Consider the following 14,141-nt stretch of genomic DNA (forward strand, 5'->3'; position numbering starts at 1 on the left):
GCAATGAAGGCAGCGCGAGCCATGCCAGAAGTGGAAGGGGCACTTCCGCCTGCGAGCATAAAAGCCGGCCGGCGGGCGCGCAAGGACTCGTTGTCTCGAGTCTAGTAAGATTAACAATAGACGCATGGCCACGCCCACAAAGGCCGACATCTAGATTGTGACGCACAACAGAGGGGTGGGTTCTGTCCTCGCGTCAGGAGCCGGTTCCCAGCAGTCCCTTCGGCACCGGCTATATAACCGGCGTCCGGGTAAGCGGCGCTCCCCCATTCATTGGCGTCATCTCATCTCGCTAGGCGGCCGTTGCAGATCTTGCTGTAACCGGCTACCCCTAGCTTTAGTGTTCGGGCTCGTCTCGTCCCGTCCGTCTTCGCCGCTGCCGCTACTAATGCCCGGATACGACATGGACAGAGGGTGAGCTTGGGGCCCCAGCCGGCGCTTGCCGTCGTCTTCATCCGCCCTCCTCGACCGACCGTTTACCCATGTAAAATGGCGGCGGGGATTGGAGCCATCCCCTCCCCCCATACGATCACGGGCGGCGGAGGGGGGGGTGTCGATGGCGCTTGTTCCCAGCGGGGGTGGGGGGGCTGGAAGGGGTCTGGCGGCGGTTGGGGTTGGCTGGGGTGAGGGCGGGGTACCTAAGCCCCTTGGGGTTGGTGACCTGCTCCGGCTAGGTACAAGCCTTGCCGTGGAATCTGCCCTCGACGGTTGGGGTTACTCGGCTCTGAGCCGGGGGAGGATGTTGGGCGTTTGGTTCCCCTTCGGGCGGCGCTCCCTGCCGCAGGTTGGGGCGGGAGGTAAGGTCCGGGTCTCCCGGCTGGGCGGCTCGGGGCGCGCCGGGCTGGCGGAATCGCGCTCGCTGAATCAGCGGGCTGCGCGGGTCTCTCTCGGGTGCCGAAGTCGCCCCTCGGGCCGGCTCCCTGTCCCCGGCAGACGGCGTCTGGAGCTGAAGCCGGCCGGCTCCGGCTTTGTGTTGTGTAAGCGGATGTTAATGGCCGGCCCCGCCATGCGGTGACTGAGGGGAAATCAAAATGCCGGCTGCTGCGGCCTTTGTTCCTCCCCCTCCCCGCCCAGCCCAGACTCTAAAATGGCAGCGGCTGGAAAATGTGGCGTAGACAGAAATGAGACAAAGGAAACAGCAGCGGCCGCTCCGCCATGTTCTCCCCGGGGGCGGGGGGCATTCCCCGCGCTCTCCCGCCTGGCCGAGGCTGGCTGGGGAGGGAGCCCGGAGGGGCGAATACAGCTGAGTAGCCCCCGCTGTGCCGGGGTGAGATGCGGGGGATGCGCTTGAACGCTTAACGTGAATGGGGGGCGTTGATGATGATTTGATCGAGGTTTTCTGTTGGGGGGGCGCCCAGATGTGCACTACTGAAATGCTCAGGCACCAGCTTTTTGCGAGGGGTTTTATTTCGTTACCGATATCGATGCCTTTGTTTAAAAAAAACAAACCACACTACCTCAGCAACCCACTTACGGGAATGTTGTCTCTAGGTTTCATAATCCTCCACCCACGCGCCCCCACCGGCTTCCTTCAGTCTCTGACGCACACTGGGAGTGTCACTTCAGTTACCAAGGCGTTTGCCTTGCACTGTTTTTAATCGTTTTTAACGATTCGTGTAAACGCTTTTTAGAAAGTGATGTGCTCCTTTCAGTTTGGGATGCTAGGTATTGGGTAGATGGAGTGCCTGCTGCATGGGGCTTTGTTAATCTTTGAAATCAATACTCCTTAAAGGTTGATACCAGAGATTTCATGCAGTCAAATACTCAGGAATGCAAATTAGAAAGTTGATATATTGACAACCTTACAATTGACCCAAGTTTACATAAGCGAGTTACATAACTGGCATGTGGGGAACAAGTTAGAATTTGCCAGGGTCTTCAAGGACAGTTGCTATTAATTTTTCAGGTTTGGTGGCCCTCGTTTTGGAGGAAGCAGAGGTGGACCTTTATCTGGAAAGAAATTTGGAAACCCTGGAGAAAAACTTACAAAAAAGAAATGGAACATAGATGAACTGCCCAAATTTGAGAAGAATTTTTACCAAGAGCATCCTGATGTAGTTAGACGTACTGTGGTATGTATCTTGGCTGTTCTTCACCTTATTAAATTTGTTTACCCTGGCAGGAATTGTCACCTTTAGACAAAGTGCCTTTTACTTGGTAATTTTTCCAGAAACTGGAACACTGGTAATTTATTGGGTTTGGAGGGGTGGGGTGTGGATTGATAACTTTGGAGAAATCACTGCATGTAAATTGAATGCAACTGGTGAAAGTGATTTGTAGTTTTGCTGTAGATCTTTTAAAGCTTAAATAAAGCTGACTAATGTAATTTGTTTTGCAGCAAGAGGTTGAACAGTACAGAGCAAGCAAAGAAATTACAGTTAAGGGCCATAACTGTCCAAAACCGCTTATAAATTTCTATGAAGCTAACTTTCCTGGTAAGTACAAATATCCATATAGCAAGGAGTCACTCAGACTTTATGAATACAAATATGAGCTAATTCATTGGTTTTTTGTTTTTGTTTTTGCAGCAAATGTTATGGAAGTCATTCAGGGACAGAATTTCACTGAACCAACTGCTATTCAAGCACAAGGGTGGCCTGTTGCCTTGAGTGGACTGGATATGGTTGGAGTAGCACAAACTGGATCAGGGAAAACACTGTCTGTAAGTTGACTTTAAACCCTCAAATGTAGCTATATAACCTTAACTTGGTAAAATGTTGCTAACATCTGTAAATTCACTTACATATCTAAAGTATTAGGGGAAAAATGTATAACAAAGTTTTTCTTTTTTCAAACAGTACTTGTTGCCTGCCATAGTGCATATAAATCATCAACCATTCCTAGAGCGCGGAGATGGACCTATTGTGAGTATAAAAATGTGAAATTTGTCTTCATTTCAAAACAAATCTGAATGTTGTATTAAAAGTGCACTTTGGGGGGGATGTTGACTGATGAGAAATTAGGCATTTAAATTTATAGTAATGCAGTATTGCAGATCATCAGTTAGCTAAAATATGTATCTGCCAGGTTTAGGTGCATTGCATAGACTGTCCTCTATTATGGCTTTGTTGAAGAGTTCAACCAGCGTAAGGCTTCCAGTATTTCTATTGGAATTACGATACTCAAAACAGGAATATTGGCTTGAGGACAACTCCTGTATCTCACAAGATGGCTGTCTTTGAGGATACTCACTGAAGGCAAAATCCAGAGGGGTAACAGGCAGCCAAAAACAAAAGGGCCTCTTAAACCTATTTCAAGAGCTACAGGAAAACAATCCTACGAACTTATAAATGATTTTGTGGGGGACAAATACAATTGTTTCTTGGTTACCTTTGCCTGCATAGGCAACACAGAACTTTGAATCTTGTAACCTTTCCCTTAAAGAAACTTAAACTAGCTTTGGCAAAATTGAGACTTCACATGTGCTTAATTACCCTGACAGTCCTAATTTTATATTGGCAATATTTACAGTGTCTGGTGCTGGCACCAACCCGAGAACTGGCTCAACAAGTGCAGCAGGTGGCTGCTGAATATAGTAGAGCATGTCGTTTGAAGTCTACTTGTATTTATGGAGGTGCTCCAAAGGGACCACAAATTCGTGATTTAGAAAGAGGTATGAATAAAATTCATACATAGACATGCATGATGAGAATTTTTTCTCCGATACACTAATCTTAATGTGCTTGGTTTAAGGTGTGGAAATCTGCATTGCAACACCTGGAAGACTCATAGACTTTTTAGAAGCTGGAAAGACCAATCTCAGGAGATGTACTTACCTTGTACTTGATGAAGCTGACAGAATGCTTGACATGGGATTTGAACCTCAGATCAGAAAAATTGTAGATCAGATACGAGTAAGTAGAGGTTGTTTCAACCTTCACTAAACCAAAATTAATGTCGTTTTTAAACTCTGGAAGTGTCTAAAAATAACACAATTCACGTAAACCTATTTCTCAATATTTTGGACTACATCCATTTCAGTTACGTAACATGAGGTGAATTGGATCTATCCTGTGAACAAAATTCTGCTTGTGTATTTCAAACTAATAAACAGTCTTCATGTATTTTCAGCCTGACAGGCAAACTCTAATGTGGAGTGCAACATGGCCCAAAGAAGTTAGACAGCTTGCTGAAGACTTCTTGAAAGAATATGTACATATCAACATTGGGGCATTGGAACTAAGTGCAAACCACAACATTCTTCAAATTGTGGATGTATGTCATGATGTAGAGAAGGATGACAAGTAAGTAGTCACTTGAGAATTTGTTTGTGCTTCCAAAACATGCTGGGGGTGAAAAGTAGTTCTGTAAGTTAGATCTCTTCATGGGATCTATTCAGTGAATAGATCCAATATTCAGTGGGATTTTCTTTTGATATTTAGCATTATTGGATGTTTTGTAAGATGCTTAGCATTAAACATCACTTAAAGAAGGGGACTTTTGGTAAAGATTAGGGCTTAATTATTTGAAGTCAAATTGTAGCTCTTCATAGCAGTACTAAAAAGCCTGTGCTAATTTTAGTGATCGCCTTTAATTGCTGTTTTGATTAATTTTTCTTGTGACAGGCTTATTCGGTTGATGGAAGAAATTATGAGTGAGAAAGAAAACAAAACCATTGTATTCGTGGAAACCAAAAGACGATGTGATGATCTTACCAGAAAAATGAGAAGAGATGGGTATGTTTTCTCTCCAACTTTGGAATTTACCTCTTTAGATTTCATTGCGTAGCTTAGCTGCTCCAGGCTAGCTTCCATCAGTGCACAATTCATGGACATGCAGCATACATAACACTCTTCAGAGTGTTGAATTTAATAATCAGTCTAGTATTAAATTTCTAATGAATAATGCATGCAGCAAGATAATTGATGTACTATAAATTCATGAAACATCTTTAATGTCCCTTTTAGGGGCTTGAAATTAGTCCATTTAAAAACAATGTAACCGATTGGTTCAACCATACTCAAATGTTTGTCAGTGTCCCGACTTTCATTTTGAAAATGTATAATGACTTGATGAGGTTAATAATTCAGTTTAAATATGCTTTCAGGTGGCCAGCAATGGGTATTCATGGTGACAAAAGTCAGCAGGAGCGGGACTGGGTTCTAAATGGTAAGTGTCTCATAAAATCATCTTGGCACTTAAATTTTTAATCTAATAACGAACATAAACTGATGAGAGTGTTCTGTTACAGAATTCAAACATGGAAAAGCTCCTATCCTGATTGCTACAGACGTTGCATCCAGAGGTCTAGGTTAGTAAAACTCCTCTAATGCCAGTTGCTGAAGTTTTATTTAAAGAAAGTTCATTGCTTTCTTTAACCTCTGCATTTTTCTAAGTTTTTTTCACATAAAGGTGCAGTCTTTGTGGCAAGGCCTAGGCATGACAATCGGAGGACTCGAGGGGGATGGAGGACTAGTGGAAATGATCGGCTGGCTGCTTCCAGTCGAATAGAGAGGTGAAAGCTGAGAGCATTGTGTGCCAGTAATCTTCAAAAGGCAAAGATCACCTTTAAAACTACTACCCCATAAACTGTTCTCTCATGAAATGGCAGTTTTCATTCACAGTTCACTTTGCCCTGGTATTTCTTCTGTTCCATGCTTTGCATGATTGCCATGGTGCAGTGCTGTTAGTTTTGTGCATACTGTTCTGCTGTGATCTGTGGGTCTTTGCATTTCAGTGACTTTGCTGAAATGTCGAAGAAAATAATTATGAATTTCATTGAACAATGAAATTTTTTTTCAACCTTGAAATGGAGAGAGCAGCTTTAAAATGTACTAAGCCTTGTACAAATTGGTGAGTACTGGCACATGAGATCTGAGAAAAAAGTCCACCTCTCACTTTAGCAAGTGGGGCGGGAAAACAATGGCTTTTCCTTTTGAAAGTCAAAGTTCCTCCTTCACCTATACACCAGTCGTCATGTCGAGACCTGCCAGAGAGAGACACATTCTCAAGTGAACCCTGGCTTCTTGGAAGCGCTTGCCTAGACGAGACACAGTGCATAAAAACAACTTGGTGACTTTGGGGGACAGGTATGTTTTTCTTGCAGCTGCGGTTGAAAGGTCTTGGCAAGACAAGCAGTGTGGCCCATTTTTTTTGGAGCTTCTTATGAGTGTGTATGTGAAGGACCTTGTGTGTTTTTTACTCTAAGGTCCTCAAATGAGCACATGAAGAGGCTGCTGTGAGCTTTAGTGGCCCTACTGCAAGAAGCATTCAGAAGTCACTTGATTTGTAAGGGGACTCTTGAGTGGGAATGACAAGCAAATGCATTCTCCTTTATGGTAAGGTTTTTAGATCACTGGGTGGGTGATAAGATGGGTACAGACAGAATGTGCATCCTTTTTTCTCTTCCACAATATTCAATCAAAAGGAACAATTCTAACAATGTTCTTTGCAGCCACTAGCTTCTTAAAAATACCATTGTCTAACGTTTATTTTTGATTTGGCTGTTGTGGTGTGCAAAACTTTGTACATTGCTTTTTGCCACACTGCAACACTTTACAGATGTGGAAGATGTGAAATTTGTCATCAATTATGACTACCCTAACTCCTCAGAGGACTATATCCACCGAATTGGACGAACTGCCCGCAGTACCAAAACAGGCACAGCGTACACATTCTTTACTCCTAACAATATAAAGCAAGTAAGCGACCTCATCTCTGTGCTTCGGGAGGCTAATCAAGCTATCAACCCCAAATTGCTTCAGTTGATTGAAGACAGAGGTTCAGGTAACTATTGCATTTACTGAAATCACTTTCTAGTCATTGGAATCCTTTTTAGTAGCCTATATGGCTTCAAATGTTTTCAACTTCACATTGCCCCCGAATTGGAGCAGAATAGTACCTTTTACCTCAGGTGTGCATGAAGATTTGTCATGATTTCACCAGTTAAATAGGTTTCAAATCGGTTTCTACATGAATTGTACTAAATCAGCATTGTCAGTCAATGTATGGAAAAAGTAAATCTAATTGTGGCCTGTGGACATAAGTAATACTACAGTAATCCACAGAACACTGAATTTGAAAGCATCAAAGATCAGTGATAGCATATAGCCTTTGTAGTGTAAGGTAAATTTAATTTTTTTCTTTGGTACCAATCTGTTACTGTTAGCATTGTTGGGGGGATGGAGGGGGAGACATATGCTGGTCTCTGGTACCCAGTACCCTTTATGCCCATCCATTACTTCCCCTTTCTGTTCTGCTAAGCTTTATGGAACCCGTTTTCTCCTTTGAACCTCATTCTTGCTTTCCCAGTCAGTCTGACTTAATTTGAACATTAAGTGCTCGTGTTGGGGTTGTGCAGAGTTAACACTCTTGATCAGTGGTAGGCCAAGGACCTCCATGATCAGGCAGTCTCCAAACTGGGAAGCCATCTGATACTTTCTCAAACATGAACTAAATATGATCTTGGCAATGATGTGCTTTAAACTTTTCAAATGCAAGTTGTATATAGATACATCTACACTTAAAGGCATCCAGATTCAAGTGCACAAGGTACTTGACGTGCCTGTATTATATGGATAATGATGCTTGATTGGCAAATTCTCAAATCTCATCTAGATTTTTTTTTCTTCACAGGTCGTTCCCGAGGTGATCGACGTGACAGATATTCTGCGGGCAAAAGGGGTGGATTTGGTTTTAGAGAGAGAGAGAATTTTGAGAGAACTTACGGTGCCGTAGGAAAAAGAGACTTTGGAGCAAAAGCCCAAAACGGTGGCTACAGTGCTCAAACCTACAGTAATGGAACTCCATTTGGAAATGGTTTTGCAGCTGCTGGCATGCAGGCTGGCTTCAGGGCTGGTGGTAATCCTGCAGGAGCCTATCAGAATGGTTATGATCAACAGTATGCAAGTAACATTGCAACTATGCACAATGGTATGAATCAACAGCAGTATGCATATCCTGCCACTGGTGCTGCTCCTATGATAGGTTACCCAATGCCAGCAGGTTATACTCAATAACTTAGAGGTATATTTAAATGTCTGTTTTTTTCATAATTGCTCTTTATATTGTGTGTTATCAAGACAGGATAGTTATTTAAGAAACTTATGGGAAATGCAGAAATGATTACAGTGCAGCAGTAATTACGGTGCACTTTTTCGCTATTTAAGTTGAATATTTCTCTACATTCCTGAAACAATTTTTAGTTTTTTGTACTAGAAAATGCAGGCAGTGTTTTCACCAAGTAAATGTACAGTGATTTGAAATACAGTAACAGAAGGCAGTGCATGGCCTTCCAATAAAGATATTTGAAGACTGAATTTTCTGTGAAATGGAAATTGTTTACTTCTCAACAAGTGCGCAACTTTACATCAGTGGAACATGTGATAAATGTTTTTATATTAAATCTTAAAAAGAGGCTCATGGCATATGTCTTGTTTTCTCACAATAACAAGCTTAATGCATTCTATTGCTGTGGCTTCCTCTTTCGAGAACATTAAAACATTCTTGGCAGAACTAAAGCTGGCTCCAGACCTAGCACTGAAAGTAACATGCGTTTGTTTGATTCAGTCAACTTTAACCTTGAAAATGCATGGACATAAGGGTAGTTAAATTGCTCTTAATCAAAACTTTTCATTAGGTGAAGGCCAAGAGTAGTATGCAGCTGTGGTCATATCTTCAGTCATGCTTGTCAGCAGTCCTACAGATGCTTTTGACAACCCTTCAAAGCAAAGGTGCTGTAAACATGCAAGTAGGCTTAAAACTGTGCTCATATATAATGAGCTGATGTCCTTGTCCCCTCAAATCAGGTATATGCTCACACTTGAATCTTTCCTTCACACAGGGTTGCTTTGTTTAAATGTGTCTACCTTGCCAATCACTGATATACAGCAGGTCTCTAGTTGCACAGTTTCAACCTGACTGTTGGATGTTGGGTGTCTGCTATTAAATATATGTGGAATAACTTGTATATTGCAAACTTGGGAGTCCAATATCTAGTACTTAGCCTTAAATTTAAGGCTATCAAGTGTTTAGAGCACTAATAACTCTGTATAAATAGACCTGAATTCTTCATGGAAGTCTGTTTCCCAAAGTTCCAGAGACCTAGATAACCAAAAGGGTAAGGTGGACTTAACCCTCAGCCTGTGTACTGTGCATAATGGTAAAAAAAATTTAACTCAGAAGCCTTGCTTATGTTAGGCCTTAGAATAACATCAAGCCTATGTTCCCAGGATTAAATTAGTAACTTTCTGGTAACAGGGAAGAACTTTTATTTGAGGCAGTGCTCTTTCAATATGAATAGTGTAGAGGAGTCCTGAAACGCAAATCCTGTTCTAAAAACATCCAGCCTCCCAAACCATTTTCAACAGGATGCAGTCCTATTTATTCTTTACCATTACATATAGAAATAATAGCTTTTTCTGAAGGGGAGGCTTCTGTTGACTTGCCTGCTATAATTTTCACTAGCAAATCACATGGTATAATAAGTACCCTCTTTATAACACTGAATAAACCAATCTATTTTGGTAAATGTTAACATTTCTATTACTTTGGTCTAAGTCCTAGGGCCCTATACAAACAAAACAATGATCCCAGTCCTGAAGATTTTATCAAGTATAAAATAAGAACTGATGGCTTGGGTGGGGGTGGAGATCAGAATACAAGGAAATGAAAATACTGGTCAGCAGGACAGACAGTGGCTTCAGACCAACAGCAGCCTGAGTTGACAAGGTGTGGGTTTTTAAGGAATTATTTGCTAAATGTATAATAGTTTCTAGTCAATCCTAGCCAAAGAAAGCATTAAAGCTGCTGATCACCACTTAATACTTTAATAAAATCCATGATGCGTTCAAACATACCATGGTTGGCAACCTGTAACAGTTATAGGCCCTGCATGTAGGATTACATTATTGCTGTTTGATGCTACTGTTAGCTCTTCATCCTGTAGTTCTCATTCCTGAAAGGATGCTTAAAGATGGAGTTGTATACATGGAATTGGTAGCAGTGTACAGATGCTGGTCCAATAAAATATAACATGAAAGCAAGCTAGTCTCTAATACTCTGGGACTGATAACTACACCTACATGGCATATAACAGTGTAGGCATTTTCTAATCACTGATTAAAGCAAGAGTATCTAGTTTACATGAGCCATGTGTAATCTTTCAACTCAACAAGCTTTGTATTTAAGTTGACTTCATTGAATATTTACTATGTAAGAAGTCATATAGTACTAATACTCTCCATTCCACAGTGCCAGATTACCATTGTGTACAGGGTCCCAAAACTCTTTAAGGGGAGGGGAACCTGTGCCCCTAAGGGTGTGGGGTGTGTTGAAAAGTAAGCCTCTAGTAGCTCAGAAAGAAAGTATATAGTAGCTGAGACCAATGGTCAATCTTGGCCAGTATTGTTTGACTAGTCCCAATTGTTTTAGAGGGAGTGAACAGAATGGTATCAAGCTGGTTGCCATGGGATAGATCACTTTAGGACACCTGGTACATGTGGTTACATCCCTAACCATATTGGCTATTCTATTTTGAACCCAATTATACTTTTGGTTCTCAATAAACCATGGCAATGAGAACCACAAGTTGCTGGTGTGTTGCGTGAAGTACTTTTTTTTTTTAATTTTGGTTTAAAAAAAAAAAATCTGCTGCTGATTAGTTAAATTGGGTGATCCCCAATTCTTGTGAAGGGGTAAATAACTTTCTCTATCCTTTATTTTATTGTCCTCATACCCTTCCTCAGCTGTCTCTTTTCTAAACTGAACAGTCAGTCTTAATCTCTCCATGTAGGGAGACTGTTCCATTCCTCTAACTCTGTCCTCTGCACCTTTGCCAGTTCTAACAGATCTTTTCTGAGATGGGGTGACCAGAACTGTGCAGAATTAAAGGTGTGGCGTGTATGATGGATTTATATAGTGGCATTATGGTATTTTGTTTTATTTATCTCAATGATTCCTGCCTCTTGTTTTTTGATTGCTGCTGTACATTGAGCAGATGTTTTCAGAGAACTGGTACTCAAGATCTTTTTCTTGATGGTAGCAGCTAATTTAGACTCCTTCATTTTATATGTACAGTTGAGATTCTTTTCCAATGTGCATTACTGTGCATTCATCAACATTGGGTGAGACAAAATGGCAGTTGAAATTCAATCACCCATTTTAGTGAGTTCCCTTTGTAACTCTTCCTGGTCAGCTTTGGACTTAACTATTTTGAGTAATTTTGTGTTTGCTAATTTTGGTATCTTACTGTTCACCCCATTTTCTAGATCATTTATGAATATGTTGAATAGCACACCACAGGTCCCTGTACAGCTCTTATCTCATAGGACTGATCCCAGTTCCCTGCTCTATCCTCTTGGCTCTTGCCACAGTGCACGGGCAGGGCCCTCCCCCCAAGATGTGGAACCTCCCTCCTGGCCCTTTGTTGTTATGATGGGGGGGGAGGGTATGGGTTCCCACAGTTTCATGGGGGGGGCGTGTGCAAGTGCACATTGGTTGAGACCTGCCAGTCTAATTGCAGAATGCACTGAGCTGCATCCTAAAACCTAGGTTGAGATGTTTATGGAGTTGTTCCTATTTACTGTCTTGCAATTGGTGATTCATTCCCCTACAGCTGCCCAATCTCTGTGCCTGCCTATTATGTTTCACACCATCCTTCTATAGCCTTTCTTTCCCTTTCCCCACTCCTGTCTCCAAAAATCCCTTCCTTCCTTTATCTAACATGGCTGGCTTCCTACCTTAAATACCAAACCTGATACTACTGAAACAAATATCTGCCATTGTTCTGATAGTAGGGGGAAAAAAGCTATGTTTTATCCCTTTCCTTTACCTTTTTATCAGTCATGACTTTTAATTTTTCTTTTTAGATTATAAACTCTTAGTGACAGAGCAGAGACAGTCTTCCTGAATCTTTACAGCATCCATCTGAATAAGGACCCCAAGTCTTGATAGGAGTCCTTGCATGCTACCACAATGTAAATAAGTTCTAAAGCTTCGTTCACGGATGTGGGATCTTCCTCAGACCTCTACCAAAATAAATGGCAAGGAAATAAATTTATCTATTGTGGAAGGATGAAGGACCAAGTCAGTCCTACTTAGAACCATATGTATGAATTTCAGAGGTGTTTGAAACCTGGCATGTTTACCATGGATTCTCCAATTTAAGTGTCTACTTAAAGATAAACTGAAATCAAGAGTTTGTGTGATAACTAAAAATCCATATAAAATTAATTTCAATTTTAAATGTTTTGTTTATATTAAACAGGAAAATATTGATGCCTTGTTCCTCATATAAAATTAAAAAGCAGGCATAGACAGCTAAACAAAGGTGAATTGGTGAACCAATGACCTCTCCCTTCCTTAGCTTGAAGCAAAATGTGACACGTTCATTTGCTTTGTGGTGTTTGCTACAAGGAAACACAGAAAAATTAATTACAAGTCATAACACCAAAGGCAGGGAGGTTCATTGGGAAATGCACAGGGAGGAGCACTCCACTGACATGATTTTGTACTAGTTTAGCAGAGATTTTTTTGAGGTCATCTTCAAACTAGTGAAACTAACACTTGCCAGCAACCATAAGGCAGAAACACACAACAGGTTGTGGATTTAATAAATCAAGACTTGTTAGGACTGGTTTTTCCTGTAGTCACAGAGAAGATGCCAGTCATCCTAAACAGCAAGAGAACTCCTTTGATTATTCACTACCCACTTCTAGCTGTGATGTGAGTTATTAAGCCAGTATCTTTCCCTCTGTACATCATAATAACGGTACTAATTTATCAACTGTGGCACAGCTTTAAAAAATAAATGTTACACTTGAATTATTGTCCCATGTATTTGTATGTCTTACCTGATTTAGATTAGTAAACTTCAGGGGAGGGAAAATGTGTTCCATAGTAAGAACCTTGAGCAAGTCAATTCCTTGTATCTGTAAAATGAGTACACTTCAATGGTTATATTACTGTTGTCTATGGTAAAGATTTTCTTACAGACAGTTCCATAAACAGCACAAGTTTTGCCATGCAAGTTGTGACGTCTAGGTCAGGTGTAGTTTTACAGTGAGTTTATTTTATTTATCTCTGCTCATAATGAGCTCAGAACTCTTTAATTATAACTCATATAATTAATCAAAACATGCTTCTCACTAGCAGGGTTCTAACACAGGTTCTTACTGGGTGTAAACAGGAATCTTTTCCACTAAGAACTAGTATAGAAGATATGCCTCATTCTCAGACACGACTATCCCTGCTAGTGCCAACTCTGGTTTGTAAATACTATTGAAACTAGCAAGATTCTGATCCTAGAATGGGTGTTAAACTGGATTTCTTTTCCTTAGCAGTGTAACTCATCAGGCTAACCTAGTGACCTAGTAACAATTCTTGTCTCTTCTATTTTCAATTTCTTGCTCTTCTAGTTTATAAGGCTAGTGTGTGTGGCAAAGAACCAATGATGGGATTATTCTGAATCATTGAAATGTGAACAGGCATGAATTTTTCATAACATGCAGAGCACATTGAATGCTTACTCCTCTCTAAGCTCCACCTACTGGAACTAGTTTAAATCCATGATTTAGCAAACCCTGCATGTATGGAAATTTCCACTGCTGTAGTAGTGAGTCAGACTGCCAGCTGGGAGCTCATTAGCAGAACTACCAGATAAACTTCCCTCTGCTCAGCAAGGCATGCCTGCAGCAGAACATTAGGTCCCATCTATGCAATTTTAGTTCTGTTAGCTTAGGGAACCTTTTTGTTAGAAGCCTTTGTCTATAACAATGCTGCTTTGCCAAGAACTGCAGTGGGCATCTCCTGTCTTTGTCACCATAGCGGGCTTTGTGCATCCAAGGGCCTCACACCACATATATATCTAGAGCACCATCCCACATCCTCCTTCCATAGTCCTATCTTCATTCAAGCTCAGTGGACTACAGCTATCATCCCCCACACCCTGGAAAGTTGTGATTTGACTCTATCTCCTGGTTCGTTTGTTCACACGAATTTGTGTGCATGATGGAGGGGGAAAGCAGAGAAAGAGCTGTCACCAAATGCCATGGGCTGTCACAATAGGTGAAGGAATGGGTACAACAACCTCAAGCCAGTAGGAAGTAGCCTCAGGTTTCACTCCTACAATCAGCTCTATGCAAGTGGGTGCTGGTATCTGATAAGAGCCCCGGGGGGCTCTGTAGGATCAGAGCCATCAGTTGCAA

At 41.5% G+C, this 14,141-nt stretch overlaps 1 protein-coding gene across 1 annotated transcript; it reads left to right on the top strand.

Moving 5' to 3' along the window:
• The first annotated feature begins 271 nt into the window (after nt 1–271).
• On the top strand, nt 272–8,353 carry DDX5 (DEAD-box helicase 5). The gene is made up of 13 exons (XM_067547349.1): nt 272–411; nt 1,904–2,069; nt 2,336–2,432; nt 2,526–2,659; nt 2,796–2,861; nt 3,469–3,610; nt 3,691–3,851; nt 4,069–4,241; nt 4,563–4,673; nt 5,045–5,106; nt 5,189–5,248; nt 6,499–6,723; nt 7,573–8,353. The coding sequence occupies exons 1-13, from the start codon at nt 386–388 to the stop codon at nt 7,953–7,955; spliced, it is 1,806 nt and encodes a 601-aa protein (XP_067403450.1). The 5' UTR covers nt 272–385; the 3' UTR covers nt 7,956–8,353.
• Nucleotides 8,354–14,141: the final 5,788 nt, after the last annotated feature.

The sequence above is a fragment of the Emydura macquarii genome, unplaced genomic scaffold, assembly GCF_026122565.2.
Source record: "Emydura macquarii macquarii isolate MOO-44397 ecotype Brisbane River unplaced genomic scaffold, CSIRO-AGI_Emac_v2 contig_1230, whole genome shotgun sequence".
In the NCBI taxonomy this organism is placed as follows: domain Eukaryota; kingdom Metazoa; phylum Chordata; order Testudines; family Chelidae; genus Emydura; species Emydura macquarii.

Bases quoted from the DNA above. Each gene is read 5' to 3' on its own strand.
- DDX5 (XM_067547349.1), top strand. From the start codon at position 386: ATGCCCGGATACGACATGGACAGAGG. The intron at 4,242-4,562 runs GTAAGTAGTCAC...TTCTTGTGACAG, and splicing joins GATGTAGAGAAGGATGACAA to GCTTATTCGGTTGATGGAAG. The intron at 5,249-6,498 runs GTTAGTAAAACT...AACACTTTACAG, and splicing joins CGTTGCATCCAGAGGTCTAG to ATGTGGAAGATGTGAAATTT.